Source organism: Sesamum indicum, linkage group LG3, assembly GCF_000512975.1.
Source record: "Sesamum indicum cultivar Zhongzhi No. 13 linkage group LG3, S_indicum_v1.0, whole genome shotgun sequence".
Taxonomy (NCBI): domain Eukaryota; kingdom Viridiplantae; phylum Streptophyta; class Magnoliopsida; order Lamiales; family Pedaliaceae; genus Sesamum; species Sesamum indicum.
Window position 1 is genome coordinate 14,891,268 of NC_026147.1, and position 25,770 is coordinate 14,917,037.

Sequence of the window (25,770 nt, forward strand, 5' to 3'; positions counted from 1 at the left end):
AAAAAAAAAAAAAAAAAAAAAAAAAAAGAGTGGGAAGAAACGAGAAAGAAAATGGAAATTGCGTAAAAATTGCTCACACCCCCCGAGACGCATGCAGTGAGTAAGAGGGAATTTGGAATGCTGGGGGGAGAAAATAAGGGAAAATTTAAAAAGAACAAAAATGAGAAGAATGAGAATGAAATTGGGGTTTTAAAATCATCTGAGGTGAGATTTTTGGAGTACTCAACCCTTCCTTATTAAGATAAAAGATCAAGCAAATTTACAATGGAGAGCACTTACTCCCTATCATTTATAAAAAGTTGTACAAAAAAAAGAGTACTACTCCCTTACAAATATTCACCAAAAGCATAAACGAGAAGTACTATTCCCTTACAATAAATAACAAAAGCATAAAAAATGAGTACTACTCCCTTACAAAAGTGAGACGTCCTAAGATTGGAGACAAAGTTGGAGACAATAATCTAGTGTGTCAAAAAGTTTATGTCACTATACTCGAATCATCGGTTCCAATTAGCCCTACAAATAAAGCTATACAAGCAATCCAATAATTGCCACCAAAAGTGGTGCACCATCAACATATGTAATGCGACAAAATGGGGGGAGAGCTAACTGTACATTTGTCACATGGAAACTCAGCTCTCTCATCAAAGTAGAGGAGCAAAACAAGTTAAAAGATGAGCATCAAAGCAATAACTATGTATGCACAAAATTGGGGCACAACCCAAGCATGCTCACAAGAGAAAAAAGGTAGAGTGCTCCATAGAATACAACCAAGAAATAGGAGCGGAATCTATCAGCCATAACCAGCCCTACAGTGTCAGGCACGACATGCAGCCAGAAATTTGCAACAAACATCAACTCACAATCAGCTACAGCATATAGAAATTCGCAACAGTAGACAGACAACAATGCATTAACAGAAGTAGTAAAATAAACTACAATAGACATAAATTTACAGTCGTAAACAGACAATAATGCAATAACAGAAACTAAGGCAATCGGTATCAAGAAAACAACTCGGGGGGTCAATTACAATTTTGAATCGAACGTGTGGGAGACCGCAAGAGTCAAGATTTTAAAATTTAGAGTTGTGAGAAAGAAAGAATATATATTTTTTTAATAAAATTGTTGGTGAGATTTAAAAACCAAATTAAATGAAGAATGAACTTCAGAAACAGATTTTCATTTATAAATTAATACACCAGATATAATTGCCTATGAAACAAAAATTCCATTTGAAAATTATACAAACATGAGATCTGGTTGACCTAGGTAGTATATCAAGGCCAAAAGGGATGAGGCTGAATGGTTATGACTCATAGTTGCTTTGGCTATCGGATTCTAAATTTGTGAGTACATTGTATTACGGTTTCAGTTAGGTCGCATCTTGAGAATAAGGCCTAAAATTGGAGTCCTACTTGATAGAATCGCATTTTGTGCTTATTTCATATAATATTTTAGCCTATTTTGTGATCAAATACTCCTAATTAAATATTATTTTGCAGCATTAGGACAAAAGAATTGGAAAATGAAGAAAAGCACCAAAATGGAAATTCAAACAAGACTCAAACTCAAATTCTGGCAAGAGTTTGGAACTGCTTGGACTACCTCTGATGAAGGAAGAGTTTAACTAGGATTATAATTTTATCTCTATAAGTCTTTTAGTTCAACTAGGAATCTACTTCTAATCCTAGTAGAACTAGGTATCTAGCTATTATAAATAGGTGATGTAATTCACTTTAAAAGATAACTTTTTGAACTCTTCTATTTCTCTACGTTTTTATATTATTTTGCTTTTCATGCGTTCTTTGAGCATGTCTAGCTAAATCTCTTATTTCGGTTGAAGACTTGGTGAACGCTTAAATCCAACGGGTTGTGAGATCTAATTTATGCTTTCTACTTTTATTCATATTGGTATTTGTGTTGTTCTCTGTGCTTTTATTACAAATAATCTGATTTATTGTCAAGAATATTTGCCTAGCCAATTGAACTTTCAAATTCGTAATTGTTTGTTTAGTTCGATAACTAGTGGTAACACAACATAATTGATTATGTAGAAGTTTTTTATTATGTTGTGGGAAATGCACAATCTAACTTAAATAAATTCTCGTAGGAATTTATTGGTTAGAATTGGGCCTTTCTAGTTCTTAATGCTGTCGGTAAATTAAATCTTGAGAACGTTCCCAAGGTTGTTTACTGATTAGGAATTTAGTCAACGGACGTTCCTTGATTATCCACAAGGTAAGGAAAGGTGAGGTCGTTAGGTCGTACCAATTGCCATAACCAATTTATCTATCATGAATAATTGTTATCTTTGCATCTATGATCAACCGTGGAATTAAGTGTGATCCTATCTTTAACTGGAATACTCTTCTCTTATATTTATCTCTTCTAATTTTATTAGCTTTTTAGTTTTATTCTTCTTCACAATCAAAACTCCCCCTAATTATTTTTGTTTTTGAAGGAATTAATTTAAAATCAATCTCTGTGGATTCGACCCTACTCACACATCTACAAAAGTATTCGTAGGAATTATTTTTGGTGGATTCGACACCCATCACTACTTTTGGGGCGTGACAATTATTATTATTATTATTAGTATTATTATTTTTTAGAGGGTACAAAAGTCATTCACATTTCTTTCTCCAACTAATTTGTTTTTGCTTTTCGTGAATTAGTTTCTATATATTGTTACCAAGATTGTAATTAATCAACTACTTAATACATAGACAATCTCGACAAAGTAAAAAATGATTAGTATTAATTGGTTGCACTTTTCAACATTTTAATTCCCGCTCCGGGGAATTGGTGTTTCACCCTAATCAAAAGGTATGAAAATTTTATTCTTTTTGAAATTTTAAATGTTTTTTCATTATCTCATTTTATTTTATATTTCACGTATATCTATTTTTTTGTATTAGTTATAAATTTAAAATAATAAAAAAAAAAACTCAAACAGGTATGAAGTTTTTCCTTTTTCTTGATTTGTAATATTCTTTTATTATCTTATTTTTCTTTATAGTTCATACATATATTATTTTTTATGTGTTAATAGGATTTTCAAAACTCAACCAGGTATGAAATCATTCTTTTTGCTTTATTTTTATTTTTTTATTATCTTGTTTTTGTTTTATAGTTCATATATGTGATTTTTTGCGTTAATATGATCTTTTAAATCTACAAGAAACGAAAAAAAAGAAAAAAAAAATACTCAAGCAAGTATAAAATCTTTTTTTCACTTGCTTTTCAATGTTTTTCTTATTATCTTTTTTTCTTATTTTATAATTCATGTATATGTAGTTTTCGAAATACTTCTCAAAAGCACATACTTCTCTTTTAATAGCTCTAAATAGTATGATGTGTGCCCCAGATTCATGAACTAGAAACTAAGAAGATTAAAGTGTGAATGGTCAGAACATCGGCCATTTCATTAGGACTGCGATGATTAAAAAGAAGTCGTTCTGAATTCAGCGAGGTTTTTCTGTTGTCGATTGTCTTACCACATCAAATAAATTTGGGATATAGTTCTTTTTCGCCCTTTTCATTGGTTAAATTACTTATTGGAGTCTGCAGATAAGTAGGTTCTGAACAGCCTCCATTTACTCTTCCATCAAAACGGCATTTGGCCGTTCCAACGTATTATGGATTCGACTTAGCACCCTTAAGTTCATTGGCGGTAATAAGGTGTTGACTTATATGTCTAGCATAATGTAAGATTGAGTTAATTCAGAAATAATATAAGGTTGAACCCTCATTTATTTGCGCTACCGATATATCTTAATAGAATGGATGTATGAACACATTGTATGATTAGTAGAAGGGCGATACAGCTTTACCGAGCAAGAGACAGGTATTTGGTTAATCTACTTTATAACTCATTCATCAATGGAAATAAATTATCAAGTTTCTTGTTTACTATTTCAGAACTCTGCACAAATATTTTCAGCAGAATCCAGGTTATTTTATTGCAACTTATTCTTCAACACACTAATGCACAAATATGCCTTGTATTCTGTTGCCGAATTATTTTGTTGTGCTATAGAATGACATTGAAATCTGCTGCTTGAAGCAGTGAAGCTAATTGAATACATCTTAACATTGATCACATGAATCAATATTCTCTATATATATTCTCTATATCTATGGATCATTTTTTGCTTATGTAATTAAAGGATTATATGATGATTGGAAAGCTTGAATTAGTTTAGGTCATTCTATCTTCTTGGAATTGCGTTTTTCTCCTTGCCTATGGAGAATCTCATGAGCATTCTCTTCTTGTAGATGCGGGTGACAAAAATGAACATTACTCATGGAAGCAACACACTTTTTAAAAAGAAAAAGAAAGAGACAGAGAGATATTTTTTCCGAACTTGGCCTTGTACAATTACACACAGACACACACACACACACACACACACACACATATATATATATATATGCATGTTTGAAGAGTTGAAGAACAAATGAATGATCTAAAGCATGTATTTGATACCAGTTCCATACTAGAGCTCTGGTGCAGCCCCTGTGCAGTGACAGTGAGTACACACACTACCACCATATGCAATTGTTGCACAGGTATGTGGCATTTCACCTGAATAGAATTGCACTTGTTCTCCAATTGTATGAATGTAGCCGGAAACTTTTCTAACTTGTTTCTACTTTACTACTGAAGATGGGAAGCTCATTCAACAGGGCAATTTTTGAGGAACACATAGAAGAGAAGCTTACTGGATGGGCTCAAAAGGCAAGGGGGAACAAGGGCCGGCGGAAAGCAACGTGCACCGCTGGCTCAAGCCAAGTCGGCAACAAAGAGTCTCCTCCCTCAACTGCATCTCAAGGCAAAGAGGCCTACAGATTGAAACTACAAATGTCTCATACGATCAGAAATTAGCATCCCCTGTATCAACATCCAGACATTATTCTTACAGAGTAATCATACTTGTTACAACACAGATAGCACCACATATAATATGTTGTCAGTAATTGTTCATCATACAGTTTCCACCGCTGCCTAAATACACACCACCACGCCAAATTGACAGCCTAGTACCAACTTATACTTCACACACTGCTCAAAACTGTGTTTCCCAAGGTTCGATGCCTTCCATTGTAGTTAAACTTATGTCCCACAAAACTTACCATGTCCTTTTGACAAAGTAAGGATCTGGTTCAATTCCACCTCCTTATACCCCTACCATAGACTAGGATATTATCAAGAATCAAATTAAATCTTGAACCAATGTAACATTAGGATGCAACCAGATAGGGCACACTTGCCATGATTTTAATTCATGCCATCATGATTGGAGGCTGTGGCAAACTAACAAAACCCATATCGGGAAATTAATCAAGACAAGTACACAACATATTTGCCAAGGTTTCTTGATTATTTTAATTATTTTCAAGTCAAAGAAAGAAAGATGGGCAAAATGTGTCATCACCAGCGAGTTGTATTAGTTGCTATGTTTATTTTCCAAGGAAAATTCTATTTACAACTTCGACGGGCAATGCATAAGCTGGATCTATAGCCTTCAATCCTGGAAATTCGAGAAGTGAAAGACCTGAAGCCACAAACAGGAAAAGCTTTGTCAAACGAATGGTGTTGGAAAAATAAAAATGATGTCTGGCTGAACACTGGAAAACTACTAAGAGATTGTACACATTTTCTTATACCTGGGTGCATAATTAAGCTTACACTATCACTTACCAGCGACACCAAAATAGGTGTGGAAGACATCAACAGCGTCATCTGGCCTATCTGAAATTCCTCCATTTTCTTTATCCTACATCATTAAAGGATGTGAGCACACGAATTTCTTACTTCATGTGATAGGTAAAAAAACATGATTCTATGAATAGCAACTCCAAACTGAAACTCATTTTCCAAACCAATTATAACCTGACAATCCAAGATGAAGTTAACAAGCTTTCCTTTGTCAATCCAGTGAACTCTATCAATCAAGATTAGGCTAGAAAGAACCCACCATGAGTAGCAGACCTGAAATTATGACTTGTTTTTAAATTAGAACTGTGTTTTTTAATTTCTTTTTATTTTTGCTTTGACAGAAAAAAGTATATACGAGCAAACAATCACCCACATCAGGAAGCTTCTCGGGACGCCCATTCAGACCTCCAGATTTTACTTGTCGTTCACAGAGCCACCATCCAAGGAGGTCCTTATCAACATGATGCAGAGAACCAGTAATAGCAAGAGCTCCGACACAACAGAAAACTGCAATAAAAGTGGAATGAAATGAATGTCATGAAAATACACTTGTTTATTGTTCTGGATTAAGTTCAAACAGGCTCAGATCTTGTGCCATCCTAGTTGTGTAAAATCATCACCACTTGACATTTAATCTTAGATTTCTCTATGAATGAATCAAGTTCTAATATTTGATTCTAATCCTCTTCCATTTACTTTTGTTCCTTTAAATGGGAGAAGTTATCAGCAATGCTTAAAAATATTACAGCAGTTCAGACATTAATGGACTATCAACCCCAGTTTGCTCTCAGTAATTAACAGGGGAAGATGACTAATTAGGGAACCCAGTTTGCTCTCAGTAATTAACAGGGGAAGATGACTAATTAGGGAGAGGGGGGGGGGAAGAAAGAGGATGAGAGGCATAAATAGTTGGTATCAATCAGAGGGGGTATCAATTCTAATAGTACACTGACGACGACTGGAATTTATATCAGTTAGGCTCATTCATGAGAATTTTGCTTTACCTTTTAGCTTGCTGACATCTTCTAAACAAAAAAGTTGCCAAATAACTGAATTGCTGAACATGACAGTTCTATTTTGTCTCATATATTTACCTACTGGAACATCATAAACTAATTAACATTTTCCCAACCAAAGTCCCATTAGATCAGTTTACGGATTTATATATTCTCCTCATGCGTGGGCTAAATACAATCTTTCAGATCCATTTTTTTTAAAAGAGTTGCGTTCTAACCATCAAGAGAATGCGCAAAGGGAAACAGTCAACCAATGGGTCAAAATCATCATTCCAATTGTTTGTCTATAAGTTAGTAGAATAATACCACATTACCACTCAAAATCCACATCCTATGTAGGTAGGGGACATAACAAATGATTGAAAACAATCCACAAGTACATGCAGCATCTTAAGACATACATACTTTGCCCAGCGTGAGATTCTGCTCCAGGTGTGCATCCAAATCCACCATCCAAATTCTTGCAACTGACAATGTACTTTACAGCTCTTTCCACATTTATTTTGTCCAAGCGATGTAATAATGCAAGAGAACATATTGCAATATACGAAAACCTAGGAAAACATTGGGCTTGTGATTATGTTTCCTTCAAACAGAAAATTTAAACTGAAATTAATAAGATAAAAATGGTAACAATTTTCCAATTTGAAAGGAAACAATAAACAAATTAACAGGGGAACACAGAATACTGGAGAATACCTTGTATCTATTTCACCCCACATGTCACCAGAAAATGATCCATCTTCATTTTGTAGGCTTGCAATATCTAGCTGCTAGGTTAAGTTTATTAGCATATTGAATCTTTTCTTATTTTCAGATGTATTAAAGAAAGAAATAAGCTTAATACAGTAAAAAGAAACTGCTCAGCGAGAAGCAACTCCAAGAGTCATCCTTAGTAACGCCTGCATCAATGCAGATTAGCAACTAACATCCAGAATTTTCAACAGAGGTAACTAAAAGTTGACACTTTAACAAGGACTTTAGATGCCTATGTTTACCTCATAGAAATCAACTTCAAGAACTATCCAAAAGACTCAAAAATAAATATAGGAAGATACAATTTGCAACGTTCTCAACGTCAAGAACATCTATCTTGTCAAACAGCGCCAAAACCTGAATGGCACTCAGTGTGTACAATATGTGAGGATCATGCCCTATATTACCACCAAAACCACCTGCATGAACAAAGGTGTGACAAAGAATAAATCAAATTTATCAGGGTGAAGGAGTTACTGCATTGGCTAACTAGAACAAGCTGGGAAATTCAGATTAGTCAAAGATACAAACTCATTTGGTTTTCCTATAGACCTCTATTCGACTTATATTTGATTATAAGTGTAATAGTTCTGAATAGAATAATCAATGCAAGAATACAAAACCAGATTCATGTTGGCACTGCATGATCCATGACACAACCTCATCTTGATCCACTGCATCAAGCTTTCCTAAAATATCAAGTGTTGTCAATCCCCAATAAGCACCATTTACCCTTAGGTGCTCCATCACCACAGACTCAAAATCATCCTTTTTCTGATACAAAAGGAGCTCAACATTAATTTTTCTTTATGCTAATTGAGAAGAGAGTCCTGATTATTTATGTAAACTATAACAAGTAAGCAGAATGAACATACATAAATCAAATAATTATGAGTACCAGCTCACTTAAAAAACAAGTAAATGAAAACACAAAATAAGCAAGATTTATTAGGGGTTTAAAAAATCTTAAGCACAGATGTAAGCATTAATCACATTATGCCAAAGAATAAAAGAACCTTCAAATCTATGAGATACATTATCTCATCTCTTAATGCTCCAAAATGCTATTAAAACCACACCCAGCATAAAGAAATAAATGCATAGGAGGCATACCTTTTCAACTGATAAGATGTACTTAACATGCTTTTCAGTCATGAGCTCTCCCATTCTGTCAACAAATCAAAATGAGAATAAAGACCAGAAAATGTAAAGCTGTTCAAAATAAAAGGTTTACTGCATCCCGTAAAAGTCCATGGAATAGCATACATCTTCCTGTTCCAATTCCAATTAATTACTCATTCACGCTGTAAATACTTGAGCAATAAAATTCTTCATTTGCTAATAGGCACAAGTATTTGATTCAGATCAATATCCAACTCCTACGGTAACAAACAGATCAAATGAATATTAATTATTCAAGTTAACCAAATTTCCAGAGAGGGGTAAGTATGCGAAAAGGAATCTGAACTTGTTGGTTTCCAAATCAGATCGTGAAAGGTCTTATCTACATCTACTTATGTCAATACAACCGGATTGGGGTACTTGGTGCTCTTTCCAGGAAGAAAGAACCGAACTAACCTTCGGCTTCGCGCTATTCTTACTACACTAAGAGCAATGCCCTCTATGTAGGAAGGGAGTCAAAGAACAATGGCGTAAGAGGATCCGCTGCTCATTACACTACAAGAAATTCCACTTCAAGTAAAGAAAAAATTTGTAACTAGATGTCAGATTTTCATCCCAAGTACATTACAAGTTTCGTCCTCTAAAGCCTAGCACTAAAACTTTTAGGCTCTGCGCCCAGGGGTTCCACAATCCTCATCATTTATGATATTTTTCCAGAGAGAAAAACCGGACCAGGAGAAATTTGAAGTCAATTCAATAACAATGAACAATCATAAATAGACCTCATTGAATTGACTTCAAATTTCTCCTGGTTTCTCTCCGGCAAAATGTCATAAATGATGAGGATTGTGGAACCCCTGGGCGCAGAGCCTAAAAGTTTTAGTGCCCATAGTAGTCAGTGGCGCACGACGCACAATGGCGCCAAGGGCTCTTGGAGCCATGGCGCACGGTGCGGCACGCGCCTTTTCTAAGGATGTCGCAAATATAAGAAATAACTATATATTTATATAATTAGTATTATTTTGACTAGATTAATGTATAAGGAGTTAAATAAGACATATAAAGCAAAAAATTCAACATAACAAAACTTCATGTAATTAAAACGATCAATGTTGAACCATTGAAGGATAGCAAAAGTCCTAAAGATTCAAATAAATCCTAAATAGTTTATCAAAAAATTAAAATTTAAAGAAAACTTATATATATTATATTTATACTAAACTAAACAATACATACAGCCTTATAATTGAATTATTGAAAGTCTGAAACTGAAATAAAATAATAAGAAATGGATGTTTGTAGTTCAATTGGTGAATGAGATACTATTAAGCTGTATTACTCATAAGCTGTAAAGCAGTAGCATTTTGTTTCTATAGTACATAAAATCTTAACTGTTGACGCCAATTGGTTAATGGTATATGCTACTGAAGGAACTCAAATTGCTACATTCATTAGTTCTCTGCATTGGTTGGAGAGACACCAAGTGTTTATCATCACCTCATGCACGTGTTATTATCTTTATAGTTTTTTCTTTTCACTTATCACATGGGTCTTATATATTTAGCTTGAACTTGTAACAGAAATAGGGAGAGAAGATGATGGTCCCTTGGATCCCAGTGAGGATGATTTCTTTTAAATGGGACCTCTAGTGATCATGCTGATGCAGATCACGAGTAGAGTGCCAGGTACCTCTCCCAACTGCCAGTGAAGTCGGTTTTGTATTTCATTTTTGTTTTGCTTTACGGTGTTGAGCAATTTGGGTCACAAAACCAAGGGTGTTTTGCTTATATCTTCTCTACTGAACCCACAAATTCTCTGGGCAGCATAGTGAATATTGACATCACTACTATTCATAAAAAAAACAGACAATTATAGATTTCAGCTACCATATGATGCTTGAGTATGCTCATGACATTAAAATTTCCAAAACAGACATTTAATTAGTTTACGGTTCTGGTTGTTCTCACTGCATAAAATGATCCAATCACTACCGACTTCAGAAGAAATGCAAATCATTGGTAAAATTATTTCTCACTGCGATTGTTGCCCTAAGAAATTATGGGTTTCTTCAAATCAAGCAGGTGGATTTTGTTAGAGGAAGATAGGGGAAATGTACCTGGAGAAGGTTGTGGACCACAGCAACGGCACCGCCGGCGATGTTCTCCGATCGATTGAGGGTTTAGGGGTTTCTATCGTGACTGAGAACTGAGAAGAGAAAACAGAAGAGACAGTCAAAGCTAATTGTAAATCTAATTGTTATAATTAATTAATTTTATTTATTTTCCAAAATTTATCATTTCTCTTAATTATCCTCATATTATTGACATTTTCATTTTAATAAAATAAAGTTATGGTCTCATATTTATGAAATACTTTATAGGCTTTATTACAAAATTATGAATACTAATCTAAATATCCAAACTATATCACACACCAAGTAACTAGAACAAACAATATATTTGAAAATAAATAGAGTCAAATCTGATCTTATGGTTCCTAAAATCATAAAATGAAAAAATATCACCTTAACAAAAACGACCTCCTGGGTCGGCACCATCTATTCAATCTATAGAAAATTCAGAAATTGATCAAATTACTTAACATTCTGATGGATTTGTAGAGTCAAGTTTTGTAGATAAAACTTACTAAAAACAAATAGGACCTTTTACTCCCACCACATTGCTCCTTTTAGATACTGAACTTCAGAAACAATTAGACCTACTACCTCAATGTTTCAGGAAATAAGAATAGATCAAAACCTTGCACAAACAATTTACCAAAATTATGAGGAAATAGAATCTCCTAAGTTGGCACCCTCCCAAATTCTTACAATTACTAAAGAATTTTCAATTGATAAAGATCTTTTTAGAAAAGATTTTTTTCAGAAAAAAATACTTCCAATAGAAAATGGTTTATGAGTACTTTCTCTAAGTCTCAAAAATCAAGAGTTGAACGGTATGAAACCATGTCATATATTAAATAAAATATTCTTTTTTTTCTCATATTTGTTACAAATATATGGATAGCATAAATCAACAGTCATTCAAAAAACCCTCAAAAAATGGACCAAAATAGATGGATTGATAATTTCCAGCGAGCATCCCCCATTAGAAGAATTTGGGATCTCTATAAAAGGCTAAGTTATCAAATGTCTCCCAGTTAGTGAACCAACCACCAATGAGGTAAGAACTGAACGGTTTCAATCCATGTAATACAGGTCAATAGAACCTATTGATCTTGGCTTTTTTTGTTATATTTTTTGTGCAACAGATTCAAATGAGCCTCTAAAGGAGACATTAGCTAGACGTTTGCCATGACCAATATCTTTTTTTGCTGAGTTTCGCACTGCTCTTGTTCTTTAGCAATATCATCAAAATGTGGGATTGAATTCATTTGCTCTTTCAGTTGTTTCTTTTTTGCAACATATTCTCTAATCTCAAACCGCACATACTCTGGACATTTTGGACACGGTTTTGAATTACGAAAACCACCAATAAGACGTTTGTGTCTTGTAATGCCTCCTTTGTGTACCTTTGCACAAAAGTCACACTTGACAGTATTTGTGTTGTTAGGATTAGATAAGGATGCATAATTCCATCCTGGATCCTTCTAGTTTGAAGCTTCAGACATTCTTATTTGAATAAAGATTAATCTAAAAATAAAATAAAATAAATAAATTTGGATGTATTAGATGACAAAAAATAATTTAATTCACCAAAAAACAAAGAAATATAATATGCAAATACATATATTTTCAAAAAAAAATTAGAACTTAAAATAAATAAATAAATAATACTTATATTTTTTTCCTTGCAAAAATTAGAGAAGCAATTTCATAAATTCAAATTTAAAGGATACGTAGTATTAGTAGTTATATATAGGCAAAATATCACTTTTAGTCCCACTAGATAGGGTCCTTTTCACTTTTGGTCCTACGCTTTACGTGTTCAACACCTTTAGTCCCAAAGTTCTATTTTTTTAACACCTTTAGTCCTGCTCTGTTAACAACTAACGGAAACCGTTAATCAGCTGGTAAGTAGCAGGTCGGTCAACTAGTAAGTCATTTCAGACGAAAAAAAAAAAAAGACATTCTCCCCCTTTTCCCCAAATCCACAAAACAAATCCCCTAAATCCCTAATCCCCCAAATCTCTTTTTCCCAAATTCACGAAACAAATCATCTCAGTTTTTGGAGCAAAGAGTGGCGGAAGGAAGATGAGCTTGAGGCACCAAGTGCTCGTCGATTTTTCAGACCCTAAGTATGAGAAATACGGTTAGTAAACTTGCAAATTGTTTTACGATTTCAACGATTTCCAGCTTGGGTTTGTTTTTTGTCAACTTGCAGTTGTTTGTACTGTTGTTTTGTGAAATAATGGATTTGTTTTATATTATTGTGTATATTGTTTCTGAGACATATTTTTGATCCCCCGATGTTATTGTTTTCGATTTTTGAGGATAAATGGGTTTGTTTTTGTCTATATGTTGTTGTGTGTGTTGTTTCTGAAATATATTTTTGGTCCCTCGATGTTATTGTTTTCGGTTTTTGAGAATAAAGGCATGTGGTCCATCCAGCTGTAACTTTGCTTTCTGTTTCTGAGGATAAATTATTGTGTTACTTGTGTATTGTGGTCCCTTTTTCTGATGCATGCTTTTTTGTTTGTTTTTTTTTTTTTTATATTTTTCAGGGAATGTACCCTTTACACTATCATTATGCATCATGGGGGTTCAATTATTCGTAGCCCTAAACCTGAATATGTGGTAGGATTAAAAGTAAGTTTGACTTTGTGGATGTATTTAATGCTACTATGGAGTACTTGAACAAACTTGGTGAGAAGTTGGGTTACATGGGGCCTAAATAATTTTACAGACTACATTTAAACAGATTTACACAACTCAAGTATCAAACTGAGGTTGTCAAATTTACTGAAGCATACAATCCCCAAAACAGAATCCTTACCTTGTAACTGGAGTGCGTAGAAACCCCAAATAGTCAGCTTGATTTCTCAAACCCTAATGTTGAACCCCAAATGTCTAAAAAGGGAACGGGGTAGTAGTGGATGATGGGAATGATCCTGAATTGAATGAAGTAGAATGGGATGAGGTTTGCAGACTAGTGGATATGTATGCAGATGACAATGAGGGAGAGAGTAATGGGGCAGGTGATGATGATGAGATTAGGGTTGCTATATTCATAGTTTGCAATATTCATGTGATGATGTATGCTCGAGTGGAGATGATTTTGACTCTGTTGCTGGTTCTGATGAGGAGAAAAAAAAAACCTCATCATGTTTTCAATTTTGGAAACAAATATGATCCTCACTTTGAAATTGGGATGATATTTAGTAATAAAACAGAACTGAGAGAGGCAATCCACAATCATGCTATGTGTACAAAGAGGAGTTTGAAAATATTCAAGAATGATAAAAGAAGAGTTTATATTAAGTGTCTAGGGGATGGCATGCCCTTAAATTTGGGGAAGGGAGTACATTCCAAATCAAACAGTATAACCCAACACATAAATGTGATAGATCATTTAATGTGAAAAATGTGAATAGCAGATGGTTGTCAACCAAATATGAAGATGCTTTCAGAACAGATCTTAAAAGGAATGTGAAGGGGTTTAGAAAGAATGTAATTAAAAAACTTAGATGTTATCTATCAAGAAATCAACATATAAGCAAAGAAAAAAACACTTGAAAAAATTGAAGGCAAAGCTGAAGATCAATTTGATTGTTTGTGGGACTATGCATCAGAATTAAGAAGCAGTAATCCTGGGTCCACAATGATGATGGTAATGACAGATGGGGATGATGGGGCAGAGAAAATTTTCTAAATTCTATGTGTGCTTTGATACTTTGAGGAAGGGTTTTTATCTGGTTGTAGACCTGTGACAGGGGTGGATGGGTGTCATCTAAAGGATCCCTATGGAGGTGTTTCGCTAACTGCAATTTCTATTGACCGAAACAATAATTTGTACCATTTCGCACTGCTCTTGTTCTTCAACAATATCATCAAAATGTGGGATTGACTCCATCTGCTCTTTTAGTTGTTTCTTTTTCGCCACATATTCTCTAATCTCAACCCTCACATGCTTTGGACATTTTAGACACGGTTTGAAATTACGAAAACCACCAATAAGATGGTGTTTGTGTCTTGTAATCTCTCCTTTGTGTACCTTTGCACAGAAGTTGCACGTGACAGTGTTTGTATTGTTAGGATCACGTAAGGATGCATAATTCCATCCTAGATCCTTCCATTTTGAAGCTTCAGACATTTTTAATTGAACAAAGATTAATCTGAAAATAAAATAAAAAAATAAATTTGGATGTATTATATGATAAAAAATAATTTAATTCACTAGAAAACAAAGAAATATAGTTTGAAAATACATATATTTTCAAAAAAAATTCAGAACTTAAAATATATAAATAATACTTATATTTTTTTTCCTCGCAAAAATAATTCATGAAGCTGGGCCTATTTATAGATGCACAACTTGGTTGCTGGAGAAGCAGGGACTCTACACCAGACACAAAAGTGACCAACGGAGCTTTCAATAACAGAAGCAAAAAATTCGGCAATGAGGAGACTAGGTCACTTAGGAGTCCAAAAAATGTGAGAAATGAAGAATTTGAATGTAATTTTCCCAAAAAATATATATAACCGCTAGTGCCTAGCCCGGCCCGGACCGGGATGGGACAGGCGGACACCCACGTGTGGTGATTCTTCCAAAATCCACCTACCCACACTTCTCATTCCAAAGATAGCAAGATGGTTTAATATATAGAGAAGAAAAGTTATTTGCATTTTCTATGTGGGACAATTGCATTAGTCATTGCCAACAAATAGTACTAGTAGCCGTAGTAATGAAAGGAGAGAGAAGAAATATATGGAGTTGATCAAAGTGGAGCTGCAAGGTGTGAAGAAGAAAACGGTCCAACAAGTCTGAGACCTCCTCTCCTTTAGGATCTGTAGATACACCATTTTTATTTGGATTTTCTAACATATTTCTCAAATTCAAGAGAAAATCTAGTAATTTCCCATAAATGATGCTAGATATTGTTCTAAAAAATATAAAACAACTAACCGGTACTCCCATTCAAATAGGTATGTCTTGAATCTCCTGTAAAGGACCTGCAAAACACACAATTGTTAGAACTATGTCCAAGAAGCCCCATGATGGCCCTTTGATGCTTAAGTTAGTCCATGGTTGAAGAAATGAAGCATATAAATAGAAAGAATGGGAAGCATAAACTTATACCTGCAATATGAGGGGCCTATATGTATAAGAGATCCTACTTGTACGATTTCACGTATGCCATAGATGTCAAAATGGTCTAAAAGTCACTGTGGGTCATATATGTCACGCCTATTATAGTGAAAAATGTGGCACAGGCAAACAATACAGATCTATATGTCAGACAAGGCGAATGTCTGTTTCACTAAATATGAAGGTCTCCTAGAGACCTTGGACTTATGTAATTTTATAGTAACTTAGGGTCTAATATCCAAACCATGGATACTTTCTACAGAAGATGTTAAGTCTCTAAAGGGAAGTACGAGGGCTCCGCTGGATACTATGGGTATTCAGAATATTATATTCTCATAAGCGGGTCTTTGAGAAGACCTTTATTATATCCTATCGGAGGTCTCTAGGTCTCCCCTAGAGCCCTTCTTTAGATAACCATATACTTATGGTCTCAACTATTCTGAAGGTCTTTAATGACTATTATAAATATCCCCACATCAACAAAAAAACCTTTTCTGGACAAAGATAAGGGTAAAACAAAAGAACCTCGAATTCAAACCAGAGAAAAGTAAAGGATACTAAGAGAATTTTTATAAGACTAGGTAAAAACCTCAATATGTAAAATATCAAGGAAATGACTATCGGCTGAAGTAGACAAAAAAGGCACACATCTGAAAAGCAGGATGGTGACAGCTGGAAAAGTAATGGTCGATAAGTTACAATGACCAAAGTTGAAAAGCAGAGCCAAAGTGGATGATGATTGTAATGACGTCATTAAAAACAAGTTTGATGTTCGAAATTTAAGTACACATAGCATTATAAATAAGGAGCTAGGAAGCAGATGGAGAACATAAAAAAATTCTCCAACTCTTCAGCAAACAATAGTTGAATCTTTTAAAATTTTTCTGAATATTAGAACTTTCAGTGAATTGAGATTTCCCCAACAAGTCAAATTTTTTAATTTATAAGAGGCTAAACAATTAACTCCTCCAATAGAGGAAGAGAATATCTATATAATATTTTAAATTTTCTTGAAAAAGTTCAAGGCTTTTGTTCAACCTATTTATTTAAAATTTTATTAAGTCTTTATTTTCTAATATCTTTACACCCTATCGTAAGGAAATGAAATAGGGCTGCGTTGTTTGTTGCTGAATGAACCAAGTACTTGAGAAATATCTGCTATGGTAGTGTGGTTGGAGAAAGTCTGTAAAATCGAGGACTTGGAATACGATATGGCATGGCGGTCAAACCAAGGTATAAATTTATAGAAGCTTTATTTTATTCTCGAAAGCATGTTGGGCCTGACCATGAGCATATGGAACATATGGTTTGACTATTTGTTTTCAATTTAAAGGGCAAAATGATTATTAAGTGGGCCTAGGGGCCAAAACTGCTATTTTATTTTAAAAAGTTGGAGGACTAATACTATAACCTCAAATTCTTTAAGGACGAAAAGTGAAGCTATTTATGAGGCCTAAAACTATAATTACCTCAAATTTTGCATAATTACAAATACTTTTTTGTTAATATAGAAATTATAAATACTTCTTATTTAAATAATGTCAAACAACAAGCTGTATTCTTTAACATCGAATGAATTTTTATTCAATGTTTATAGTAAATTAACTAAATGTTTTTTGAACATGAATTATATTTTATATATATTTTTAGAATACTTTATAATATTTATATTAATTAATATGTCCTATGAATTATTACTTTAACACCTTTAATTATTTTTTATATTTTTCCAAACATATTTCTAAAAATAAAATTGAGCAACGTAAAACAATAATTTTTATTTTATCATATCGAGCTATATAATTATTTTTTATTTGAGGATGATATTTATAATTTTTTTGAACAATGAGGAGATATTTAGAAGTATGTTAAATTTAAGAGGAGTTAGCAGTAATTTATTGGTATTAATTTTTTTTACTCTTTAATAATATTTTAGTATATTATAAGTAATGTGGAATTATGGCTCCCAAATTTGCAGCAATTGGACATAGGTCGCAGTGACGACGTCGTATGGCTTTTGCATAAAGACGAAGGAGATTGCGTGAAAATATTATCGAACATGGGGCACGGAGGCTACGGCAAGCGCAGAGCCGCCGCCGCCGAGCGGAAGAAACCCGCGGGCCAGCGGCGGCCCAAAGCCCTAACCATCGACAAGAAATCGAAGGCCAACAAACCGAAATCCGTCTCTCTCAAGAACCAAATTCGATCCATTGAACGAATGCTCCGCAAAGTAGTTCACTGTCTCAACTTTCACTAACTCCCCGTCCTTTCTCTGCTCATTTATATATATGTAATTGTATCTGTAAGAATTTATGTGCATATGTGGAAAAGGTTTGAGTTCAATTGGTTTAGTTTGTAGCGGTATTTTTTGCTGTTGAATTGATGGCGTACAAGCTGTAAGCATAGGGTGTGATTATCCGCGTCCTTACTCTGAGTTGTGTTTTCCTGAGCTTCATTGTAAATTGTTTCTGAATCCTGTATTTTTTGGGAATAGATATCAGCTTTTAGAAGACCACTCTTTGCTTGATTTCATGTCAAAAGATAGTTATTGGAAATAAAAGGAAGGAAATTAGTGCTTTTCTCAAGTAATAAGTATAGTTCTTTTTGGATGACTGTTGCTGTTAAACTTGTTGAAAATAATAGAAGTCCTCTCCAGTTTCTTGGGTTTCTGGGATGGCAGTGTAGTAGTGTTGTGTATCGTTGAAGTCGGTTGTTATAGAGGTGCATGGTTGTATTTACTTTGAGCTGATTGTTGTTACCCGAAAGGTTCTGTTTTTCTTTTGTACAAGAGGGAAGCCCTCTGGGAGATTGTAGTGATGGCAATTCAGTGCTTCTTGGTCCTGCTACTTATTTTACTTTCTAGCTGTGAAGTAGTCTTAGTTGTTGTTCATAAGAAAAAGTTTTTTTTCCTTGAATTGGATATGTTTTGTCAGGCAAGTTTAATGACACATTGAGTTTGCTTTATCTTGTTGTTATTGAATTTTCAGAATGATATTGTTAATTAATTCTTACTCAACATGCAGGAACTTCCACATGAAGTGAAGGAGGCTCAAGAGAAGAAGTTGGACGAACTCAAGAAACAACAAGAGATTCACAATCGTCTTGCTTTGGAGCGTAAAATATTTTTGAGGAACAGAAAGATCAAATTTTTTGGTAAGGAGTAGCTCGTTTGTATCTTAGTTCAAAAGTCCTCTGCCTAGTACTGTATTTCATGCTATAAAGTGTTGTGACTGACCTAGTAGTTTGAATTTGTATGCCCAGAGAGAAGAAAGATTGAGCGAAGGATAAGACGCTTGGAGAAGCAGCAGCGTGCTTCAACTGGTCAGGCCCAGGAGGCAGAGATTGCTGAGCAACTCACTAAATTGAAAGAAGATCTTGAATATGTCAGGGTATGGCATCTAATATTTCAGAGTCTAAACTTTATCCTCTTGTTTTCACTCCTTAGTATGTGATCAGTGTGTTTTAACTGGCATCGGATCTTCATTCTGAAGCTTTATTGCTCTTTTAAACCAAAACTAGTTCTGGATGTCCTATACTAATCCGACTCACAAGAATTAACCTGGAAAAGAGAGCGAGCTATTTTTATCTCCTACTGGTGTTGGGGGGTGACAGACTGAACTACAATGGATCTAGGTTCATAGTTGGATATTATCATTTACTTCAGATTCTTGAAGTGCTTGGTACAAGTGTATTGTTGCAGCTTCAAGATTTACTTTGATTGCTTAAATTATAGTGTTTGTTATCAACAGTTTGGTAAAGCCTGGAATGCGTGATGTTCCTAAATCAGAGCTCATTCTATTTTACCCACAACCATCATCTTTGTACCCAATGACTGGAAACCACTTGACTGTTGGGTTCCTTTTTTTTTTTTTTTTAATGTCAATATGATATCGAAAGTCAAAATTGAATCTTTCATAAGGAAGGTCGCTAGGGAACTTTGCCAGGAAAATTAGGTTCAGCATTGCTTTATATCCTGATTGTGCTATACTCATTTATTGTTTATGTTCTAAAACTTTTAACTGCAGTTCTTCCCCAAAACTGAGAAATATGTCTCATTATTTATGGGAGGTGATGAGGCAGAAATTGTAGAAAAAAGAAATAATTTGCGTAAGCAAATTAAGGCTAATCTGATCGCTGCTGCAGCAAGTGGAAAGGATCTGGAAGGTACTTTCTCTTCTTACTTGTACAAGTAATTTTGCTTGCTTATTCTAGGAAACAAATATCCATCTGTAATTCTGTATTCTTCATTGTTATTGAATTGACTTCAAATTTCTCTTGGTCCGGTTTTCTCTCTGGAAAAATGTCATAAATGATGAGGATTGTGGAACCCTTGGGCGCAGAGCCTAAAAGTTTTAGTGCCTATGCTTCTGAAATATGGTTGTGTGAGATTGTTTGCATGTCTCTCTAGAGCATATTGATAGCTTAGCACTATGATCCAGCCATGAAGGATTACTATGTCACAGCAATAATCCTCTGTTCTATATCCATTCTTTTCCCAGGAAAAAAAAAAAGAAAAAAGAGCATACTAATGGTTTTGGCAAAAGTTAGATGTATTTACCAATATTACATTCTTTTGCTCCCATTTCCAAGCATTTGATACTGCTATTTACCAAATAATGCTTTTACGTTTCATTGTGGCCTACAAAATTTTACTTCTATTATACTAGATCTGCTTCTTTATCATTCACCTACAGTTGTGCTTAAATCCACTGGATATGGGAGATACATCTTCTAAATGGTACAAAATTCCCTTAAAGTCAAATATTTACAGACTGTTTTTGTTACATAAAAAGTTCCAGATTATAGGACAGAGACAGGGAGAGTAGTAAATAAACTCTGAACACATAGTAGTATCTAATATTAAAAATTGATTCTCGCTTATCAGTTGAACATAATTAAGCATACTCTAATTTGGTTTGGTAATTATATTTGGATTCTTGTGCAGGAAGTTTTAAGTATCATTCTGTTGCTGGTAGCAAGAGTTTTTTTTCCCTATCCTGAATTTCTGAACGCCTTCTGTTTAAAATTTAGAATATTTGAAAGTTAAAGCAATTGTTTTAAATGTAAATGAAGGATGATAAAGGAGAAAACAAAACATATACTTGTACATTGGTGGACAGCTGATGACATTTTTGAGCTGCATTATCATAATTAGCAGTAGTTTTTTTTAATTTGAAAGTTAAAGGATATCATTTTAAATTTAATGTGAAGGATGATAAAATAATAAGAAAAGGAAGTTTGTAGTTCAATTGATGAATGAGATACTATTAAGCTGTATTACTCATAAGCTGTAAAGCAGTAGCATTTTGTTTCTGTAGTACATAAAATCTTAATTGTTGACGCCAATTGTTAATGGTATATACTACTGAAGGAACTCAAATTGCTACGTTCATCCGTTCTCTGCATTGGTTGGAGAGACACCATGTGTTTATCATCACCTCATGCACGTGTTATTATCTTTGTAATTTTGTCTTTTCCCTTATCATGTGGGTCTTATATATTTAGCTTGAACTTGTAACAGAAACAGGGAGTGAAGATGATGGTCTCTTGGATCCCAGTGAGGATGATTTCTTTTTAAATGGGAGCTCTAGTGATGATGCTGATGCAGATGACGAGTGGAGTGCAAGGTACCTCTCCCAATTGCCAGTGAAGTAGGTTTTGTATTTCATTTTTGTTTGCTTTACTTTTGAGTGATCTCAGGAAACTGTGTATTTGTCCTTGATTTTATGAGGTCCTATTTAGGAAACAACAAAGAAAAAAGTACAAGGTTGCAGAAAACGGCTAGGTGAATTTTGTACTCATATCATTTAGATCAGTATATCAGCCACAGTAAAAGAAATTTGTTTGGTAGAAAACTTAAAGTAGGGCTTTAAAACATGAAGGTGTTTCGCTCGTGTTAGGGTGTGGACAACATAAGCTCCAAGGTGTGGGACGCATGCCCTCTAAATTTCATAGTTAATGTTTTTGATAGATGAAATAGTATTGAAAAATTTAAAAATGAGTTATCAACTTAGAGAACCCTTTGAAGCAAAAAAAAAAAAGGAGAAAATTGAGACGCAAAAAGCAGAATGTAGCATAAACAAACAAGGATAAAATCTATCACTTTTAAGACAATAAAATCTAACTGCGATGCTTTTGAACGTCAGATTCTAAAACCCTGAGAATAAAGATGATGACTTTTAGAAGAAAAAGCCAGAAAAAAATTTGGCGCTTATTAATCATTTACCGAAAGATATACCTAAAAGTGTGGGAATGCCAAAAGTCCTTCTACAGGTCAGGTCATACAATAGAAAAGTACAAAATTTGGAGAATTGTAGGTACAAAGATCTTTCAGGGATATTTTTCTTTTTTTTTTTTTGTTTTGTTTTTCCTCCAGCAATGATGACATAATTTATTGATTTTGAATCTTAAAAGGGTAGCTGAGCACAAAATTTGCCATATGGGCCTTCCAATGCCAAAAGAAACCTTTCTACTGTGCACTTCTGTGGGTTATACACCAAATTGCCCGGAGCACAAGTGGCATACTCCCTGAATGTGAAATTTGCCTTGAACACCCTAGCACGGCCTGCAAAGTGTTTAATGGCCACTGCTCTGTAGAGCAGAGCACCACAACACGTTTTGAAAAACTGAATGCAATTAACTTTAACATGTCTACTGGCTTTCGTTGTTCTGTGTATTCTTGTATCTCGTTCTCGGTAGTTTTTGAGTTGAAAAAACAGAAACCTGTCTATGTTTACCACAAAAATGTAGTTTCTTGGGTAATGGCTGCTTGGCAGAACCCTTTAGATCACTGGAATATCTACTGTTCGCAACCCCTTTAACATCAAATTGTATCTAGACAGCCTTTTGATTTGTTCTGCAGGGATCAAGCTTCTAGCGCCTCAGGTAAAGCAGCATCTGGGATGTCCAGCGACGAAAGAAATCAGGTTAGAAAATCAGTTGTCTATTTGCTCGTGTAAGTTGATGTCTAAAACTGATGCTTTTTCCCCGGCTAACGTCGTGCTTATACAGAGGCAGATTTCTGCTCGTGCTCTAATGCCACCTCCGGGTCCATCTGGGAAGCCATTTTCAAGTTCAGCAAAGAATAAATCAAGATTTGCAGGATCCTCAAGCAAGAAATCGTATAACAGAGCCGAAATATCCACGTCCAGCAACACATCCAGTAGCATCGGTAGATCTTCCTTCCGAAAGAGAGGCCCCATGGACTCGACCACTGGAAACAGTGGCAACTTAAGCTCCAACTCAGATGCTAGAAAACCTCGACGAAAAAGGAGACCTAAGAAGAAAAAGCAACAGACATCGTAATACTACTCGCCATTTTCTCTATCGGCATTGTCACAATTCTTACTGTACTATCAACTTTACCTCAAAAAGTTTCTGACTACTGGTTCCTTGCTCATTAGCTGAACAATGTGATCGATCATGCGATCTTCGTTGCGTTTGTTCTGCTATCCAATAGTCGGAACGTGCAGAGCTGTAGAATATTTCATTTTGTGCAAGCATTTTCAAATTCTCCATCCTGCATTGCTCTATTCCTGGTTTTAACCGTTGGAAGCAGAATGGACTTATTTATTAAATTATTATTGATGTGATTGTTTAAATTTTAGGATTAGGGTAGATGGGATACGAATCAAAATGAATTTCTGGGTAATATACTTTAACTCTTTCTAAAAATATAAAATTATATTTTTCCCATTTTTTTTAAACCACACTTGCATATCATTTTAAGAAATTTAGTTGTAGGGTTTAAAGGGAGAATGTTGATGACAACAACTTTGAATAACTTTATAATTTCATGCCTTATTTAGTATTTTATATTATTTATTAACAAAGATATCAAATTAATTTTTTTATATTTATAAGGGAGTAAATTATGGGTTTAAATTTCACTAGCTTGAGTATAATAGAACTATCAATAAGATAAATTACAATCACTTTCTTTAAGATTTGGTACAATTATGAATATTTTGTTACTTGAAAAACTGCAAAGTCTTCCATCTAGTTTTAGCATCCGTCTGAAAACGATCTAATTTCGATAGCCTATATTCAATTGTTGCAATGAACCAACCAAAATGCCATTTGCATTATTTACTCTACCAATTCTCAAATTTTCTTATTTTTTCAAATATTTTTTGAAAAATAAAAAGGATTCAACAAGTATAAAGTAGTAATTTTTATGTTACCATATAGGGCCATAATTATTTTGAATTAGAGGAGGTATTTATAATATTCCAAACAATAAAGGATTCGTAACTAAGTTAAATCTTAAAAGAAGCGGTTGTAATTTATCCTAATTAATATTTAATATAATAATATAATTGAACGATTTTACTAAAAAAATAAGGTAAACTACAATGTGATCCCTTAAAGTTTGTCATAATTGCAAATACACCCTCGTTCCAGCTCACTATATGGATATTTGTTAGACGGTTATTAATTTCAGAGAATATGTATAAATTTTTTGAATAATAAAAATTATTTATAATTATTACAAATTTTAGGAAAGCTTGCTGTAATGTATCCCAAAGAATAAATAATGTTGTTTATGTATTTGAAAAAGAAAAAAGAAAACAGCAAAGGTGGAAAAGTGAGAAATGGTAATTAGAAAAGTTAGGCCATGCGAGTGCGAGTGCGAGTGCGAGTGCGACATTAGGTGACCATTTAATGGGAAACTGGATTGGCGCCACGACATATCAGTATGAAAAGCAAAATTCTTCAAATCCCCCACCTACTGAATTCCAATCTATGCCGGAGCTTCTAGGGTATCAACTCTGCCTGCAAGATGTTCGACAAATGATGGGTTTATGATTAAATTGGATTTAGTTTAGGCCAAACATGGAATTGATCTTTTAAAACCTAATCCATTTAAGTCCATGCCCATGACCTAGTTTGACTTAGTTTAGGTCATAGCGAGGATGAATTCTCTTGATGGAGAAGCCTTGGCCGAATTCAGCCTAATTAGACCTAAAAATTGGCCAATGTGTTGTTTGTTGAGGGATATGAAAGCTTGGGAAAGCTAGGGTTTCTCATAGTGTGTTGAGATTAGGTCACAACGTATATCTACTCTCATATTCCTTAAACAGCTTTTCTACCTCTCACCTTCACCCTCTCACTCTCGATTTTCTCTCTCTAGATACTCTCTCCGCTCCCATTTTTCTTGACTTTTTTAATTAAAGAAGGAACAAATAGAGAAATCAAAATAGTTAATTTAATAATGTGTGTTTGATTTTCTACTTCCTGCTTCTTGTCTTGCTAACACGAGAAAGGAGTGTCCCTGGTGAGGTAGTGGACTTATTTGGAGGATTTCAAGATTGAAATCTTGAGGAGAACGATCCGGTCAAAGAGGAACAATGCTTGAAGCTGATTGAAGAAAACAACAAGGATAATGGATCCTTTTAGTTTTATGCATCCTCGATTTTCTTATTCTTAGCCTACAGTTTATTTTTATATACTGAAAGCCCGAGATATATCAAGGGTACACCTATTCATTGGGTTATATTCATGCTTTATATCATTTATTTCGATTTTTTGCGTTTTCGCAACGTTTCCTAGATTGATGTCTTACAAGTGGTATTAGAGCCCGATTCGATGTGTAGACCTAGAATTTAATATGTTTAACGAATGTCAGCATATTAACGTGTTTTATCGACTTTGAAAACATGTGCTAATTGCTTTTATTGCAGTTCTATCTGCTCAGGGATGTACATGATTAAGTTTTTGCTTTTGGATCATGGACAAGAGAATTTTGAAAATATTTATTTTCTGTAATTAATGATTTTATGGTTTATAGTGGAAAGTAATATTTATAAATTTATAGGTCGATATATAATTATATATATCTATGTGCGATTATGCAACTGAGAAGATTGATTTATGATAAGAA

General features: G+C 34.2%; 2 protein-coding genes across 3 annotated transcripts; one reads left to right on the forward strand and one right to left on the reverse strand.

Annotated features, from left to right (window-relative positions):
• On the reverse strand, window positions 5,225–10,860 carry LOC105158422 (geranylgeranyl transferase type-2 subunit beta 1-like). The gene is made up of 10 exons (XM_011075178.2): window positions 10,736–10,860; window positions 8,611–8,665; window positions 8,121–8,271; window positions 7,800–7,916; window positions 7,441–7,507; window positions 7,147–7,295; window positions 6,099–6,232; window positions 5,900–5,998; window positions 5,708–5,783; window positions 5,225–5,561 (listed from the first exon to the last, which is right to left on the reverse strand). The coding sequence occupies exons 2-10, from the start codon at window positions 8,662–8,664 to the stop codon at window positions 5,467–5,469; spliced, it is 942 nt and encodes a 313-aa protein (XP_011073480.1). The 5' UTR covers window position 8,665; window positions 10,736–10,860; the 3' UTR covers window positions 5,225–5,466.
• LOC105158423 (rRNA-processing protein EFG1) lies at window positions 17,859–23,407 on the forward strand. Of its 2 annotated transcripts, none has more exons than XM_011075180.2 (7): window positions 17,859–18,117; window positions 18,911–19,040; window positions 19,149–19,276; window positions 19,913–20,051; window positions 21,409–21,538; window positions 22,750–22,813; window positions 22,899–23,407. In XM_011075180.2, the coding sequence occupies exons 1-7, from the start codon at window positions 17,947–17,949 to the stop codon at window positions 23,190–23,192; spliced, it is 1,056 nt and encodes a 351-aa protein (XP_011073482.1). In that variant the 5' UTR covers window positions 17,859–17,946; the 3' UTR covers window positions 23,193–23,407. The 2 variants fall into 2 exon arrangements, with proteins under 2 accessions (XP_011073482.1, XP_011073483.1); XM_011075181.2 differs by having other exon boundaries at window positions 17,860–18,117; window positions 21,409–21,514.

Coding starts and splice junctions, on each gene's coding strand:
- LOC105158423 (XM_011075180.2), top strand. CDS start 17,947: ATGGGGCACGGAGGCTACGGCAAGCGCAGAGCCGCCGCCGCCGAGCGG. Junction 19,277..19,912: donor AAGATCTTGAATATGTCAGG/GTATGGCATCTA, acceptor TTTTAACTGCAG/TTCTTCCCCAAAACTGAGAA. Junction 20,052..21,408: donor AAGTGGAAAGGATCTGGAAG/GTACTTTCTCTT, acceptor AACTTGTAACAG/AAACAGGGAGTGAAGATGAT.
- LOC105158422 (XM_011075178.2), bottom strand. CDS start 8,664: ATGGGAGAGCTCATGACTGAAAAGCATGTTAAGTACATCTTATCAGTT. Junction 6,233..7,146: donor AGAATCTCACGCTGGGCAAA/GTATGTATGTCT, acceptor CTTTTATTGCAG/TTTTCTGTTGTGTCGGAGCT. Junction 5,999..6,098: donor GTCCCGAGAAGCTTCCTGAT/GTGGGTGATTGT, acceptor TCATAATTTCAG/GTCTGCTACTCATGGTGGGT.